Source organism: Halichoeres trimaculatus, unplaced genomic scaffold (genome assembly GCF_033239565.1).
Source record: "Halichoeres trimaculatus isolate MK-OKI-2021-1 unplaced genomic scaffold, fHalTri1.1 fHalTri1_scaffold_12, whole genome shotgun sequence".
Taxonomy (NCBI): domain Eukaryota; kingdom Metazoa; phylum Chordata; class Actinopteri; order Labriformes; family Labridae; genus Halichoeres; species Halichoeres trimaculatus.
In genome coordinates, this window is record NW_027437190.1 from 6,442,681 (window position 1) to 6,457,400 (window position 14,720).

The window sequence follows — 14,720 nt, forward strand, 5'->3', positions numbered from 1 at the left end:
GGCTCCTTTTATTCAGGTGACATTTAAAATGCTTTGGAAGGATTTGCCACTACACCCTAGACCAATGGTTCCCAAAGTTTTTTCCTAGCCCCCACCCCCACGCACACACACTTCTTTCTTTCTTTGTACAAATTATTACCTAAAAATTTAGACTTGAAAAAATGCAGGGCCCATCAAATATATCTTATGATAAAGCCTGCCTTTTTATGAGTTAATTTCTTATATGGCGCCAGTTTACAGCAGAGGAAATTTCAGAGTCTTATAGATCAGGTCTCTACCTTGTTTTTTAATTTAGCAGATTAAATAGTTTTATGTTATATCTCATTCACATGACGGGATGTCACTCTATCTTTTCATCGTCATATGTTCTCTGCTGTCCGTCCTTGGCGCTCTGTATTGCACACGGCACACACAAACACATGCACACACACGTACACGCACACAGAGACAGGAAAATTGAGGGGAAACCGACACAAGAAAACGCAGAAAAAAATCGGAGTGAAGAGACAAGTGTCCAACGAGCCTGTCCTTACGCTGCCATGGTCACAGAGTTTCAGTTCAGAGATTGCAGAGGTGTGCTTACTGAATATCGTCATGAAATGTGGACAAAAATGTATTTCTAAATGGGTTTACAGAGACTTTTGTTTACCTCATTTATGATATTATAGAATTTGTTTTTTTTTCTGTTTAGCATTCACCAACACAATTTTGAAAACCTCACAGTATCAGATCAGTCAAAGTCCTGCACTCCCCCTGAGCTCCCTGGCGCCCCGGGAAATTAATATCCAAAGAATGAAGTGAAAATGTAACTAGATTAAAAGTCTTACTGTTCTAAGAGTAAAGTCATGATGCAACTGGGCAAATAGTCCTATTAATATAAGATTAAAGTCATACTATATCTAATTAAAAAGTCCTACTGTTAAAAGACTAGACATTCTGTAACTTAATACTGGTTCTGGTATTAAGTTATTATGCAATAAAAAGTCATATTGTAACAAGACCAAAGTGATAATGTGACTTGAAAGGGAAGTTCTACTGTGACTGAACTAAATAATTTCCGGCCGTGCAAAAGGGAAATTTATCACAACATTCATGACACAGACAGGGTATTACCCATTGACACTAACCTCATTCTGAAGCTCATCATCACTCCTGTGGGAGGCCAGCATTTCAAACAGCGAGGTGCACAGCTCCTCTGGACTGGAGGAAATCATGTTCCCTCCATTCAGATATTTCTCCACCTCTATTCTGAGGATGGATCCATCCCCAGAGCCCAGAGATCTTCCTGAGCCAGACCCCTCTCCCTCTGCAGCACTCTTCCTCCCGCTCTGCTGGTTGTTGAGGAAGTTGATAAAGTCCAGGCTCATGTCCTCCTCGTTGAGGCCAGAGTAAGGCAGCTCCTCCAGAGGATCCAGCGTGTAGCATTCATATGAGAAGGCGATGTTACGTCCAAAAGACGAGCCTCGCTGTGGGTTGTGACGGGAGCTCTGGGTCTGGATGAAATCCTCCACACGGGAGTCTCCGAGCGGGGCGACCAGACGAGCCACAGAGGAGCAGGAGGCCTCGGCTGCAGATGACGGGAAAGGGCCGAACATCTGTTTAATGGCTCTGGTCTCCTCGGTGCCCACATGGTCTTTGTTGTGAAAGGTCTCAAACAGGAAGACAGCAGCACTTTCTATGGCCTCCTGACCCTGTTCCGTCCCCACTGGAAAACAAAAGACAACATCTCAGCACATTTACGCCATGATTCATCATCACTGCTACCAGAGGAGTACTTGATGGAGGGCCAAAGACTAACCAATGGGACCTCTAACCTTCCCCTAAACAAGGGGATAGTAAAAACAACACTGGCTGTAACTTTGAGACAGGATTTTTTTTGGAACTTCTTGGCAATTTTATACATCTGCACTCATACAAAAATGGATATGGAAGCCCGAAAAGGTCATGATTAAATATGTTTTATTTTCTGAGGTTTATCCTTTTTATTTTGAGAAAACAGGGCTTGTTTTCCCAAGATAATGAGATCATTTTCTGGTTATCTAAAAATCAGATCAGCAGGTTGATCCTTATCGTTAGCCAGAGGACGGCATGCGAAGCCACTGCCTGCTGCTGCTCACATGAATGAGGGAAGTGAAGCTAATTCTGTTTTTCTTTGTACCTCTGCTATTTTATGACAGCAATTAACTCATAACCTAAACAATACAGAAAAAAATAAATTTACAGAGTCATGACCACTTAGGGCTTCCATACAGAGTGTTTACGTAGTACCAAAACCAATATAAACAGTTTCTTTTTGTTCTCAGATGCAAAGTTTAAAAAGGGTTATAGGTTAAAATAAAGTTCTTTCACAGCTAGAAACATGCTTTCTTTCTGTTTTGGAAGGATTCAAATTAAAAAGCTTCACCTGAAATAATCTGCAACAAGACAAAAGAGCTCAGCCTGTGAGGAGGAGGTGAGGGGCAGAGAGGGAGCAGCTCCTGCTGTTCTCTGTGGGCAAATGTGTCCTACATCAACACGCTTCACTTTTTTGTTTTGTTTTTAATGTGCTTATCTTTTCTTTGATTGGCCAAGAAATTAAATATTATGCTGCAATGGAGGAGTTCATCCCCAAAAGAGCAGCAACCAAAGTATGATACCGAGTTCTCGTTGGCCAAATAATCATTTCCAAATTTGTTTCCAGCACTCTGGCGCTGCATCACACCTCAGCAAGATATTGCAAAATGACAGAAAGATAGATGCTGGCATTTAAAACATATTACTTTATGCAAATGACAAACCTGTTATTATTTGAAATGAGGGATGTTTTCAGGCACTCTTCACTCTCAAAGTAAAGCAGGAAGGTAAAAAGTCTTTTAAGGTTAAGGGACTAAACCACTACAACCAGGAACAGTCACTGCTCAGAGTCTTCATCAGGGCACAGTGAGAAAACAGTGAGACAAAAATTTTAAAGGCAATCTGTAAAATGAAACACTGATATAAAGAGTTGGCCATATGCCAAATATCGAGGAACCAACTTTGTAATATTTAAAACTCAGCCTTAAAGGTAGGGTCTGCAGGATTTTCCTAAAAAATGGAACTTAAACTTAAACAGAAATAATCCTGCTCAATCATCTCCTATGGACCTCTATACATGTGTGTCAGTATCTATGTCTGCCCCAACCCCTCTCCTCAGCCTGTATGTTGATGTTTTGGTTGTGTCGGGACATTCCTGGGCAGAGAGAAGGCGTGGTTACATGAGGCAATGACTGTGCCCAGTGCGCAAGTGACTTTGGGAGTTGACAATAGCAAGTGGAAGAAGCTAATCAGTGCAGCTGAACTGTGGGCGTAGCACTGAGAAACACAAAAACAACCAAGGAGAAATGAAACAGCAAACAGATTAAGAATTTTTCTTAAAAAAAAAAAAATGAAGCTTGGCATCACTTTCTCTCGCTTTCAGGCACTTGGAGAGCAGCACGGGATAAAGAGTAATGCAAGTTAGCTTTCTGCTGAGCAGGTATGTGTCAAATACCCCTGGTTAGCTTGTGCTAACATGCCAAATCAGATGCACGCCTCTCAAGTTTCTCCTATGTAGAACCACAACGCTACAGATGATTGCTGGGCCTATGAGTGTGTTCAAGTAGCTTCATTCGGAGGTTGTGGGTGTGCGCTGCAGCTGGCACTGAACCAAGGAGGAGGAGCCCAGTTTAAATGTTGTTTTTACTATCAAGAAATGGAAATTCCTGCAGACCCTTCCTTTAAAACCAAAATAAACACGAGATGCAAGTTGCTTTAAAGTGCCTTTTGGATTTGGGGATTAAGTTGGTGTCCTAACTCACCTGGATCTAGCACAAATAAGAGAATATAACTAACTGTGTATGGATGGCAGGGTAATTCTTCATTTTATAATGAGGATGACTGCAACAATATTCTTTATAAAAACACTTTGTAGTATCAGCATCCATCGCCTCAGGGAAGAATCAGCAGCTTGTTCTCTCAATAGTTCAATGTTTATGGTCCCTGCACTTCATTCAAATAATACTCTGAACAATTCCCACTTTACCACTGCAGCAACTAACAGAAAGGAATCCAGAGTAATTGTCCAATTAGAGGTAAAATGTTGGAGGGACAGAGGGGGTAGAGAGTAAAGAAGGGTGGAGAGGCAGAGGAGAGCAAAAAACAGATGAAAAGGATTTATACCAATTAAAATGGTCTAAAAGCAGCAGACTGGCTGCTGAAAACACACGAGCAGAATGGCTGCTTTCATCCTCTGCAGTGTGCACTACCTTCCAACTTTTCATTCAGATGCAGGTACACTGTGCGAGGGCAGGTTCGATACATAAAGCATCAACAAATAGTTATTTTCAAGCGGCAAGAGAAAAAAAGAAAAAGTAGCACAATTGTTGAGAGGAGTGAACTGAATCATAATTATCACAGGCTTTCATGAGAGTGCTCCATAATTGACTCGTGACGTTCAGCTAACACCCAAAGTCATAAAAGAGGGATTACAGCAAACACCTGTTCCCATCTCTGGAGTAAATCTAGAATGTTTTCATTAGTTGGGGAACATTTTCAACGGCAAACAAACTTCTCTCTGCTTTGCTCCTGGACCTTAAACACACCCGAGGGTTTGGCATGATAATAAACATCTCTTCTCTCTCAGTTACACCTCCACGAATAAAGGTGAAACATCTCCCACCTGAGGACGGCTTAATGTGGATGAACTGTGTCTTCTGATTTCTGATTCCATGAACCTTTTTCTCACTTGTCATCTGTCTTCCTTTCTATCATTAGTGACTCTCACCTCCTATTTCATGACATGACACACACTTATGGAACCAGCCTCCAGGTCCAAAAGCTCCCTATGGCTACACACTATGAGGAAATTACCTCAACTTGCTGTCATCTGTGTTTTAACTACAGATAGACCGATAAGTTTTTTTCAGGGCTGATACCGATTATTAGTGGTCAAGGAGGATGATAACCAACATTTGGAGCGGATATTCATTTGCATTAAAAGTGAAAATCTTGGGGTCAAAATTTTGAATAACACAAACTCCAACACTTAACTTTGCTTAAATACCTTAGTGTATAACAGCTCCCAGGCTCAGCAGCATGTCTTATAAAGTTAGATGAAAACAAATGAAAACTGTGGCTAGGGTGGTTTTTATACAATTTCAGTAGAGTCTGCTCCCTAAGCTTGCCTTGAAACATTTATTTGTTCTCCGGAGCTTCTCCACTCATCACAACGTGTGTTTGAGCACTGTGCATGCACAGCTTTCACTGCTGATTGGCTGTTACCTGAGCCCATGGTTCTGCATGTAACCGATCAGATGGTACTGTGGGTGGGACAATACTGGAGAAAGTATAGTGACTGCAAAAAATACACCAGTTTCTTAGTGATTTTTTCTTTTATCGGCTGTTGATTTAAAAAAAAAAAAAAAAAAAGGTTAATGCCGATATGCTTCAAATTGCCAAGTATCGGCACTGATTATCCTCCAGGGGGATTATCAGTCTGTCCCTATTTAAAACATTTTTAAAAAAGCCTCAGAGTGTTTTTTTCTGTGAATTTATGCTATGGAAGGCTCTGCTTTTTCTGCTAAGGGACACTGAGCAAACCTTACATAAACATCAAACTAAAGTAACCACTGATTATTTAAATTTATGTATGTTAAGTTAATGTAGTCCTACTCCTGACATGGTTGGTTTTACCCGTCTACATGAGCGATACCGCTTTAACTTTGTTGTACAGTCATTTCTTTCCCTCTACATGTCGGTTCAAAAGTACTTTACTGCTGATACTTTTATAGGCTTTCATCTTGGTCATGATATGGGGGAAGGGCTGATCATGAGAATGAAAATTGAAAGTGCTCTTGTGGATGCATCAGGTATATTACTCCACAGCTACCGTCAAAGTATTAAAAGTTTCAGTTCTATGAGTATTTTTCCCCCATCATGTATAAAAACTGGCAGACATTTTTAAAGTCTCAGACTACAAAAAAGTCAATAACTGGTGAAAACTCTGTACTGCAATGGTTGAAATCAAAGCAAGTTTCTACGACTTATTCTCAGTCAAAAATGTCTTATCAGACTTTGTAAGAGCCAAATTCACCTGGCAAGTCCAGTAAACATCTTACTTTAAGATATTGAAGACAAAACAATGACTGATTTGCTGGTTTCGTTTCTTGTGTTAGAATGATGTTCGTTTAAATAAAAAAAAACTTGACAAGCACGTTTTCCCTACCTAGTGGCAGATGTATTTACTGTTTGCAAGAAAATCTTGTGTCATATCTGTTTTTAATATCTTAAAATATGTTTTCTTGACTTGTCAGGTGAGTGTGGCTCATAAAAAGTCTAATGAGACATTTCTGACTTGAAATAAGACAAACACTTGCTTAGATTTCAGTTTCAGATTTTCACAGTCTGACTTGTTTAATTGAATTTCTTAATACAGCAGGTTTTTGGCTGATTCACAGGATTTACATGTATCCAAATCAGTTAGAGGAGCTTCATCCAGTAAGCCCTGAATTTTGTTAATTAGTGTAAAACACACTGAAGATTAAAAGCTTGAGTGCTGTGAAAGGTTACTCAAAAATTGAGCTTTTGAGATTTGTCATTTTTTAAATTGAATTTTGTCTAACCTTCTAAACTTTTTAACACCTGCTTATGTCACGAATTAAAACAACCTTGTGACAGACTCACTTCACAACCTGACAGAAAATGCTTTTATGTTACTGTCTGCACACAGTGGGCATGAGGGGTCCCCCACAAATCAATGTTTCAGGTTCTGGGTGATGGTAGCACATCATAAGTTCCCCCCAGCAGTAGGGATGCACGATATTGGATTTTTGCCGATATCCGATATGCAGATATATCGGAACCCCTTTTGGCCGATACCGATACCGATAATCACAAGTTTGTTTTGTTTTTCACTGTAAAGAAAGCTAAGTCTATCCTGTACTGGAATTTATATGTTACTCTTATTGTGACGGTCTTATTTGTTTAAGAAACACACATAAAACAAGACAAAAAACATTTGATTTTACCATAAATAAGAAAGGTATTATTTTTTTCAAACTCAAAACATTCAGTATTGAAATACAGAAAAATAATTTCTTTAGATCACATGAACTTTAAACGTACAATGTATTTTTAAACATAACCAAGTTGCAATTGATTATTTTAGAGCTACTGTAACAACCTGGTGACAGACACAGAGCTCTGCAGTGCAAATAAATGAAGTGCTATATTTTATTTAAGGAGCTTATTTTTCAGATGGAAAATAATAATAATCCTACCTGGATAGCACATTATCGGCTGTGCATATCGGCAGAAATTTTCATATCTGCCGATACCGATAAACGTGTTTTTAAGCTTTTATCTGCCGATACCGATATTGTGCCGATAATATCGTGCATCCCTACCCAGCAGGAGTCTAAACCTTATCACTTCCTCCTCTCGACGTCAGTGCTCCCCTACCAGCTTCCTTCTTTCTTGAAGACCCTCCATGTTCCACACTGGTCTACCTGGATTAAGCCCCAGTCCCCTACGGCCTCGCTGCACATTTTATTTCCTGGACTCCATTTGGGACCAGCCAGCAAACTGCATCTTTGCTCCCAGCTTTCACAAAACTTGAATTCCTCTGTTCAGCTAGTCATTGGTACTCAAGTATACTCTCTCCATACGATGCCACATTATGAGATACTGAGGAACCCCGGACCATTTCCAAACATATAATCCAACCAGCCCCTCTATCCCTTCCACCTCTAAAATTGAAAGCATTTCCATGTCTGTTTAGACAATAACAATCACTCTAAGAAAACAGCCTTCTGTCATCCTTTTAATAGAATTCAAACAAGTAAAAACGGACTGTCAGACACAACACTGGAGCTGAGGTTGAGGAGTTCATTACCAATCTGTTTGGCTGCATGAAAGAGGCTCTTCAGGTCCTGGCTGGCAGCTTGCTGCTTCACTTTGTCCTGATGCTCGCTGCAGAAATGGACGATCTTCTGCCACGTCAGGCCCTCTTTGGCAAACAGCTCTCTTCTTTTCAGTCGTTTGGCCTGACATGAGCCGAGGGGAGAGAAATGATGAGATTTGAACACAGAGAACATAAAACCAGTGCACTCCCAGCTGTTGCTGGTCTGTGGTGGAGATATTTGTATAAACAGGATGTGTTGCTGTAAATGTGACCAGTCATTGATTCAGTCGTTTATCTTAGATGGTACACTCCACTGTAGGGCTGCAGCTATCAAATATTTTAGTATTCCAGTATTCTACTGAAAATCCCATGGATTAATCAAGTAATCGGATAAAATACATTTTTGTTTAGTTAAAGAGCAGTTATTTTTTAAATGAAAATTTTTCTCTTTAAGAAATAGAATTTTCTGATACAGCATGTCAATAAGAGCACTTGCCTTGGTAGCTCCAAAATTTGTAAACACACTTTGACACATTTTTTGAGCCTTGTACATCTCATCAAATGTTGTGGACCCAAATGGCATCTGTTTTGTAGAATGACCCATTAGTCTCCACACTCCAGAAAAGAAGCTAGATTTGTTGCTAGTTGCTATTTTATACAAGAGGTAGCTTGAGGGGCCTGAAAACTCTCTCAGTATGGCATCAGCTCTACTTGGAATACCACTCTTTGATCTTTTTCAAAATTAAACAATTCCTCAAGGCGGAGAAAATTACTCGAGTATTTTTTGTAATCGAGTACCTCAAATCATTCGAGGAATTATTTCAGCTCTACTCCACTGTAACATTAATCATGATTTCTCACTTTGGATACTTTCTGTGGCATGTCTTAAACCCATAAATAGTCCAGCACATCATTTTAACCCGAATTTTATGCTGTATCTGCTTGATGGAAACGTCGATCTCCTTTATTTTTAAATTCTCCATTTATAAATGACACATCAACATCACATTGGATGTGACAGTGTTGGTCTGCCAGAAAATGTTCGATATGCGCTTTACATAAATCAAACTGAAGCTCCACAGTTAATTTAAAAAAAAAACAAGTCCTTTCACAGATGCGGGCTGGTACTTAGCCACATGTCAGCATGTTGGATCGTTCCTTTTACTCATGAACACATAAAGGTACTTTGGAAGAAACGTCAGCGTAATGAAAGTTAAGACGACAGAATGTTGGTCATCGTGTCAGCTGCAGATGAAAACCCTTCAAGCATCAGATGTGTTTGAGTGAACTGTATGTCCTACAGTTGTACTCTGAACCATTGTGCAAAAGGATCTATCAGGTTTGAATGTTATTTGTATAAATATTAATGACTGTTTCTTGAATATCAACTTCACATTTCTCTTAGACTTGGAGTTTAAGGAGATATTTCATTTGTTACATTAAAACAGCATCTTTGGCTGCAGAGCTAAATTAGCTCTGCTGCTATTTTCAAAAATACATGTTTTTGGAATCTGTCCACATCTTTGAGACGTGTTTGTTATCAATGTAGGTTTTTTTGTCTTTGGGTGCCCAATTTTTTTTCAATTTGCAGCAAATTTAACCTGTTGTGTGTGTTTTGAGCTTTTATATGCATTCACATTCGTGCATCATTTCTGAATCAGCAGCAGCACAATCTTCCTGAGGAGGATCATTTGGGCTGAAAGTGGTTGCTCTTCCACACTGACAATCTTTGTTTTTCTGTGGTCTGAACAAAAAGTCAAAATCAGATCCTCTTCATCATCAATAAAGCCATAAATAACCTCGCTCCCTCAAGCCTGAATAAACTTCTTAAACACCACTGCTTTTGCCATCACCACTGCAACTCTCTGGGAATCCCTCCCTCCAAACATCAACAACTTTGACTCACAAATCTAACCTTTTCAAAGAAGCTTCCACTCCTTCCTTTTACTGCCTTGCAAATTACGTAAAAGCGATTTTTAGTATTTCACAGGATATAAGTCTTGTCAATTATACTTGTTATCATCATTAATTACCAAAAATTAAAAAGAAAAATGTACAAATAGAATAACTTGTGAATGATGCTCATCCCAGAAAGCAGAGTTAGAAAATGCTGTTCACGTTGTAGTTATTCTCCATCCTCCAGCGTCAAAGAACTCCTCCTATTAGAGCAGTGAGGTATTAAACCTGAGCAGGTCTGAAGGTTAAGACTCTGTGACTCCATTTCAATCTGGCTCTCTGTGTCTTCTAAAACTAAGCATTTTAACACAAGCCGAGAGATAATCTCACAGTGACTCCAGACTTCTTTTCCCTGCTGAGGCAATTTTTCTGCTTAGAGGATTCGACTGGAGGTGAGCCAGGTGGCAGTGAACAGCTCCCAATATTACTCCTAAACTCAGGAAGATGAGACTGATCTGATACTTTTAAAAGTTGGAACATTTTGGTTTTTACAGATGGTTCACTGATTGACAGGGCTGTAAAATGCAGAAGCCAGAATAAGGTTTGAGAAACAGGTACATGCAGGAAAAAGAAAAGTGGTGAGGGTGGGGGCGGTTAAACCTGGAATCCAAATGATTATTACACGATTCTTAAGAGAAACATTGACTTCAAAGAGAGCAGTAGAGCTCTGAACTCTCTCAGAAAAAGCTAAATTTGCAACAAATACTCTAAGGGCCTCCACTAATTTTATATGTCACGGTTAAAGATCATAATAAATACAATACATCCACCTTAACTATCTAGCCCATCTTTCCTGATATATATGAGATCAGGTTGTTCCTGGAGTCTGCTCTATTTTTTAAAATGGTCAGTCGTCCAATGGTTATAGAGCATTGACCAATCAGAATGAGGTATTTAACACAGCTGAGAGCATAGACTGTAAAAAAGAGATGGACGTCATCTTGCACGAAGTGAGGTCGACACGAAAACTGCTCCCCCTGGTGACTGGCTGCAGTATAGGTCAAAAAATCCATCTCCCCAACCATTCCGGATAAGCTGTAGTCAAACTTTAAAATATTGATACACCTTAAAGGAATGTTTCCCACATCCGACTGTTGCGGTGATTTGAAGATATCATTTGGCTGCCTTGTATTCAAGTCCTCTTTTTTCTAAAAAAGTTTCATTTTCAATAGTTATACAAAGTTAAAAACTAGGCTTTACGCCACATTTAAAGGATAAGTTTGGTTTATACAGCTTTTACATTGTTTATAGAATGAAGTAGAACAAAATACTCACCCAGAAGGCTTCCCTGATCCAAGCAGTGCTTCGGGAGATATTTAGATCCAAAATCGTGCAGCGGACGTCCGTATAATGGGATCCATCGAGGCATAGACAGCGCTGCTCCTAAAACTGCATTAATCGTCCAAAAAACTGTTTTTCACCAATATTCCATCATGGTCCGCTCCGGGTTAATCCTCCGCGTCAGTCTGTGTCACTCCAGACAACGCTGTGTGGCTGTAATGACCTCTGAACTGACGAAGACTTTGTTTACGTTTGCCCCTCCGCACATGCGCAGTACTCTCTGGAGAGCTCACTCTACTTCCTCCTTTCTTTGAGGGGCAAACGTAAACAAAGTCTTCGTCAGTTCAGAGGTCAGTACAGCCACACAGAGCTGTCTGGAGTGACATAGACTGCAGCAGAGGACTAACCTGGAGCGGACCATGATGGAATATTGGTGAAAAACACAAGTTTTTAGACGATTAATGCAGTTTTAGGAGCGGCGCTGTCTATGCCCCAATGGATCCCATTATACGGACGTCCGCTGCACGATTTTGGATCTAAATATCTCCCGAAGCACTGCTTGGATCAGGAAAGCCTTCTGGGTGAGTAGTTCGTTCTACTTCATTCTATAAACAATGTAAAAGCTGTATAAACCAAACTTACCCTTTAACTGTCAAAATTTGTCAGGAAGGAGAGCCAAGAAGAGATCAGACTACAGTAAGAAAATTCTCTCTATTGCATCTACAGCGCAGATTCTGGCTGCACAATGGCGGCACCTGTGATGAAAGTATTTTGGCTAAAAACCGAACAATGGTAAAAGGCAGAGCCACGCAGTACACTCTATACAGTCTGTGGCTGAGAGTAATATGTTCCATGATGGTGATGTTTTCTATCTATAAGTTTAGTTAGTGGCTGTAACAGTATAAGTTCCTGTTGACCACTCTACTGTCCTCACCTTTAGATCATAGAGCTGATCACTGAAGTCCTCCCTCTTGCTGACGTTGGAGAAGGAGCGCAGCGCACCTGTCAGCCGTGGAGGAGCCATTGCTCTCTGGAGTTCCTCTCCACACAGTAGTCCTTTGGTCTTTTTCTATAACTGATGAACATGAACAAACTGTAAATTCAAACTGATCACAGAAATGTGCTAACATTTTTCAAGGATTGATTTTGGAAATTTTAAAAATGACAAAATAAAACAGCCAAACAAAGCTAATAGCTTCAACATCATACTCCCCGTAATGACTCCTCTCATAACCAGTCACTGTTTGAAAAGAACAACATAACTCATCTTCAGCCAACACTTTTTCCTTTCAATTTTAATCAATGGAGTAAAGAATACAAGATGATAACTGAGACAGCAACAACAGGGGAAGAAAAATACAGTAATTAACACAAGTCAGTGGATGCACATGATGCTCTTTCACTCAGCATCTGAAATTTTGTAGATCTGCTTTAGCTTGCTGTGCGTTTCACATCTTTTCATTTTACTCTTTAACCACTTTCTCTGATAAAACCTCATAGTTTAGACCAAATGAAGTTTAATGTGGCTCCTTCCTGCTTTTTCTGGAAGTGTCTGCTAACTATATAGTCCTCAAAGATTGTGTTGTCTTGAGGTGCATGTATAGCCTAGCATCTGTTGATTGTCTCATTAGGCTGGCCTCTGAGGTGTTTGTTCAGGTTCAGGGCTAACCAAAGTAACAACACCTGATTAAAAAAAGGAAGCGTATATGACAGTGCCAAAAAAAACTCTAGTTTTTCAAGCATTCACTTGAACCTGGCAGCAGGAACACCAAGAAAAAAAACAAATTCACCAAGCCAAAATAGTAGATCTTTAAACTTCAAAAGCTCTGTAGTCTATCAGAAACATGCTGGTGACATCACAAAGATTATACCTATGTATAAAACTAGGTCTATGATGCACTGTTTGGCCTCATTCCGTCATGTCACTCCCTCTCTAATCCTGTTTGTGACAGTAAGAAGAATTCATTTTGATTCTTAAAGCTCTTTCCCCGAGGAATGAAGTTTAGCTCTGTATGTGGCAAGGTTTATCATCACATTTATACTATGGTTAAAGTAAAGGAGTATGTAATGGCAATGCAAGATAGTTGTTTCTAAAGAATATTAACTTAAAATGAAATTAAATAGATTTTATTTTTAACTGTTACCTTTTAGGAATGTCACTCCTGACACTCCTTCAATTCATGCCACGTTAAAACGACAGAAATGCAGTGATACATACTAAGCTTTTGTACAACAGTCAGTTTCAAAGGGACTTTATAAGCTGGTCTCAGAACACAGTTCATTTCCTAACCTTAAAAGCTATTGACACCCCATACAGCCTGTCTATAGCTAGCTGTAGAATACTCCTTATGCAGCTAGCTACAAGGAGTATACTGCAAGTTAACTTTGATAACGTCTCCTGTAATGAACGTTCAAGTAGCAGGGTAGTAAAGAAAGCATAGTGAGTAGCATGTGAGCTGAATGCAGCTTTAAATTTCCTTAAAGTCTGTGATAATTTAGGAATAAGTAAGGAAAAGTTTACTGATAACAGGTCAGTTTTTCCCTTTGAGTGCCTTGTGCGTTTTTATATAAGCGGAGAAGTAAAGACACTCGAATCTGTCGTTAATGACTTTTCAATGGATACGCATTTCTATCCGCCATTCTGCGCACTTTATACCTCTCTAAATCACTGAGAGATGCTCCCTGACGTTGTGTTGTTATCATCTGTACTGGCTAGCTAGTGTTAGCATGGCAGCTTGACTCCCACTTTCAAAGCTCTTTTAGCATTAACACAGCTAAAGGATGTTATATTACACACGTTAAGGTTCATTAAAACAGACAGCGGGTTGTTTGAATCTTGACATGTCGGTTTTGTACCTTCCAAAAGCGCCTTGAAGCTTGAACTGTCAGTCGCATGCGAGTGTCCCACCGGCAGACGTTGAATTGTTTGCACGCTGTGGATTATGGGTATCGTAGTCCGTCTTCGGTAAACATCCATTGCCAAGTGTCATTTTAACAACTACAATACCCATGTACGCAGCTGTGTTACATCACACACGGCGTGCTTGAATATATACTTGCGTACACCGACACCAATATATGCGGAGTTGGGACGGGAACTAGCCGTTAATGGACGACTCCGCCCGGTGATCAGTATAGCCTGGTAAACAAAACGAGCACTACTCCTGAAACTATGAGTTTGATAAGAACCGAAACTTTTTTCTCTCCGATATAGAATCAAGCCTGTTACGTATTTAAGAAATCGTCAGTGTTCTTCTTTTCTGTATATTAATTAATGTTTTTATTAATTCATAACTCGAGTTGTACATCCCAAAACAAGGATGAATATAGTCTTTATGTTTTGCTCTTGCCTGAAAGACAAAAAATAGCTCATATGATTTATTAAAATAGGTAAAACATGTTCTTAGTCCTGTGTTAAGATTAGAACATGAAATATGAATCATTTAACATAAGAAACAAAAGCCATAATTTGATGATGCTTGATATTTAAAGCTGTGTCTAGTTTATCTTCATACTTTTTTTTATTATGGTGACAGTTTAATATAAGATTCAACTTTCTCCTTTCGTTTAGACTGTTTATCACTTG

The 14,720-nt window shown here is 39.5% G+C and overlaps 1 protein-coding gene across 1 annotated transcript in view; it reads right to left on the reverse strand.

The window, feature by feature from the left end:
• Positions 1-14,090, reverse strand: part of ascc3 (activating signal cointegrator 1 complex subunit 3) — a 211,888-nt gene extending 197,798 nt beyond the window's left edge. The window contains exons 1-4 of the mRNA XM_074683393.1: positions 13,991-14,090; positions 12,069-12,209; positions 7,889-8,039; positions 1,128-1,705 (exon numbers count right to left, since the gene is read on the reverse strand). Of these exons, the coding sequence (XP_074539494.1) occupies positions 1,128-1,705; positions 7,889-8,039; positions 12,069-12,158 (819 nt within the window). The 5' untranslated portion in view covers positions 12,159-12,209; positions 13,991-14,090. The remainder of the gene's footprint in view (positions 1-1,127; positions 1,706-7,888; positions 8,040-12,068; positions 12,210-13,990) is intronic.
• Between the last annotated feature and the right edge of the window lie 630 nt (positions 14,091-14,720).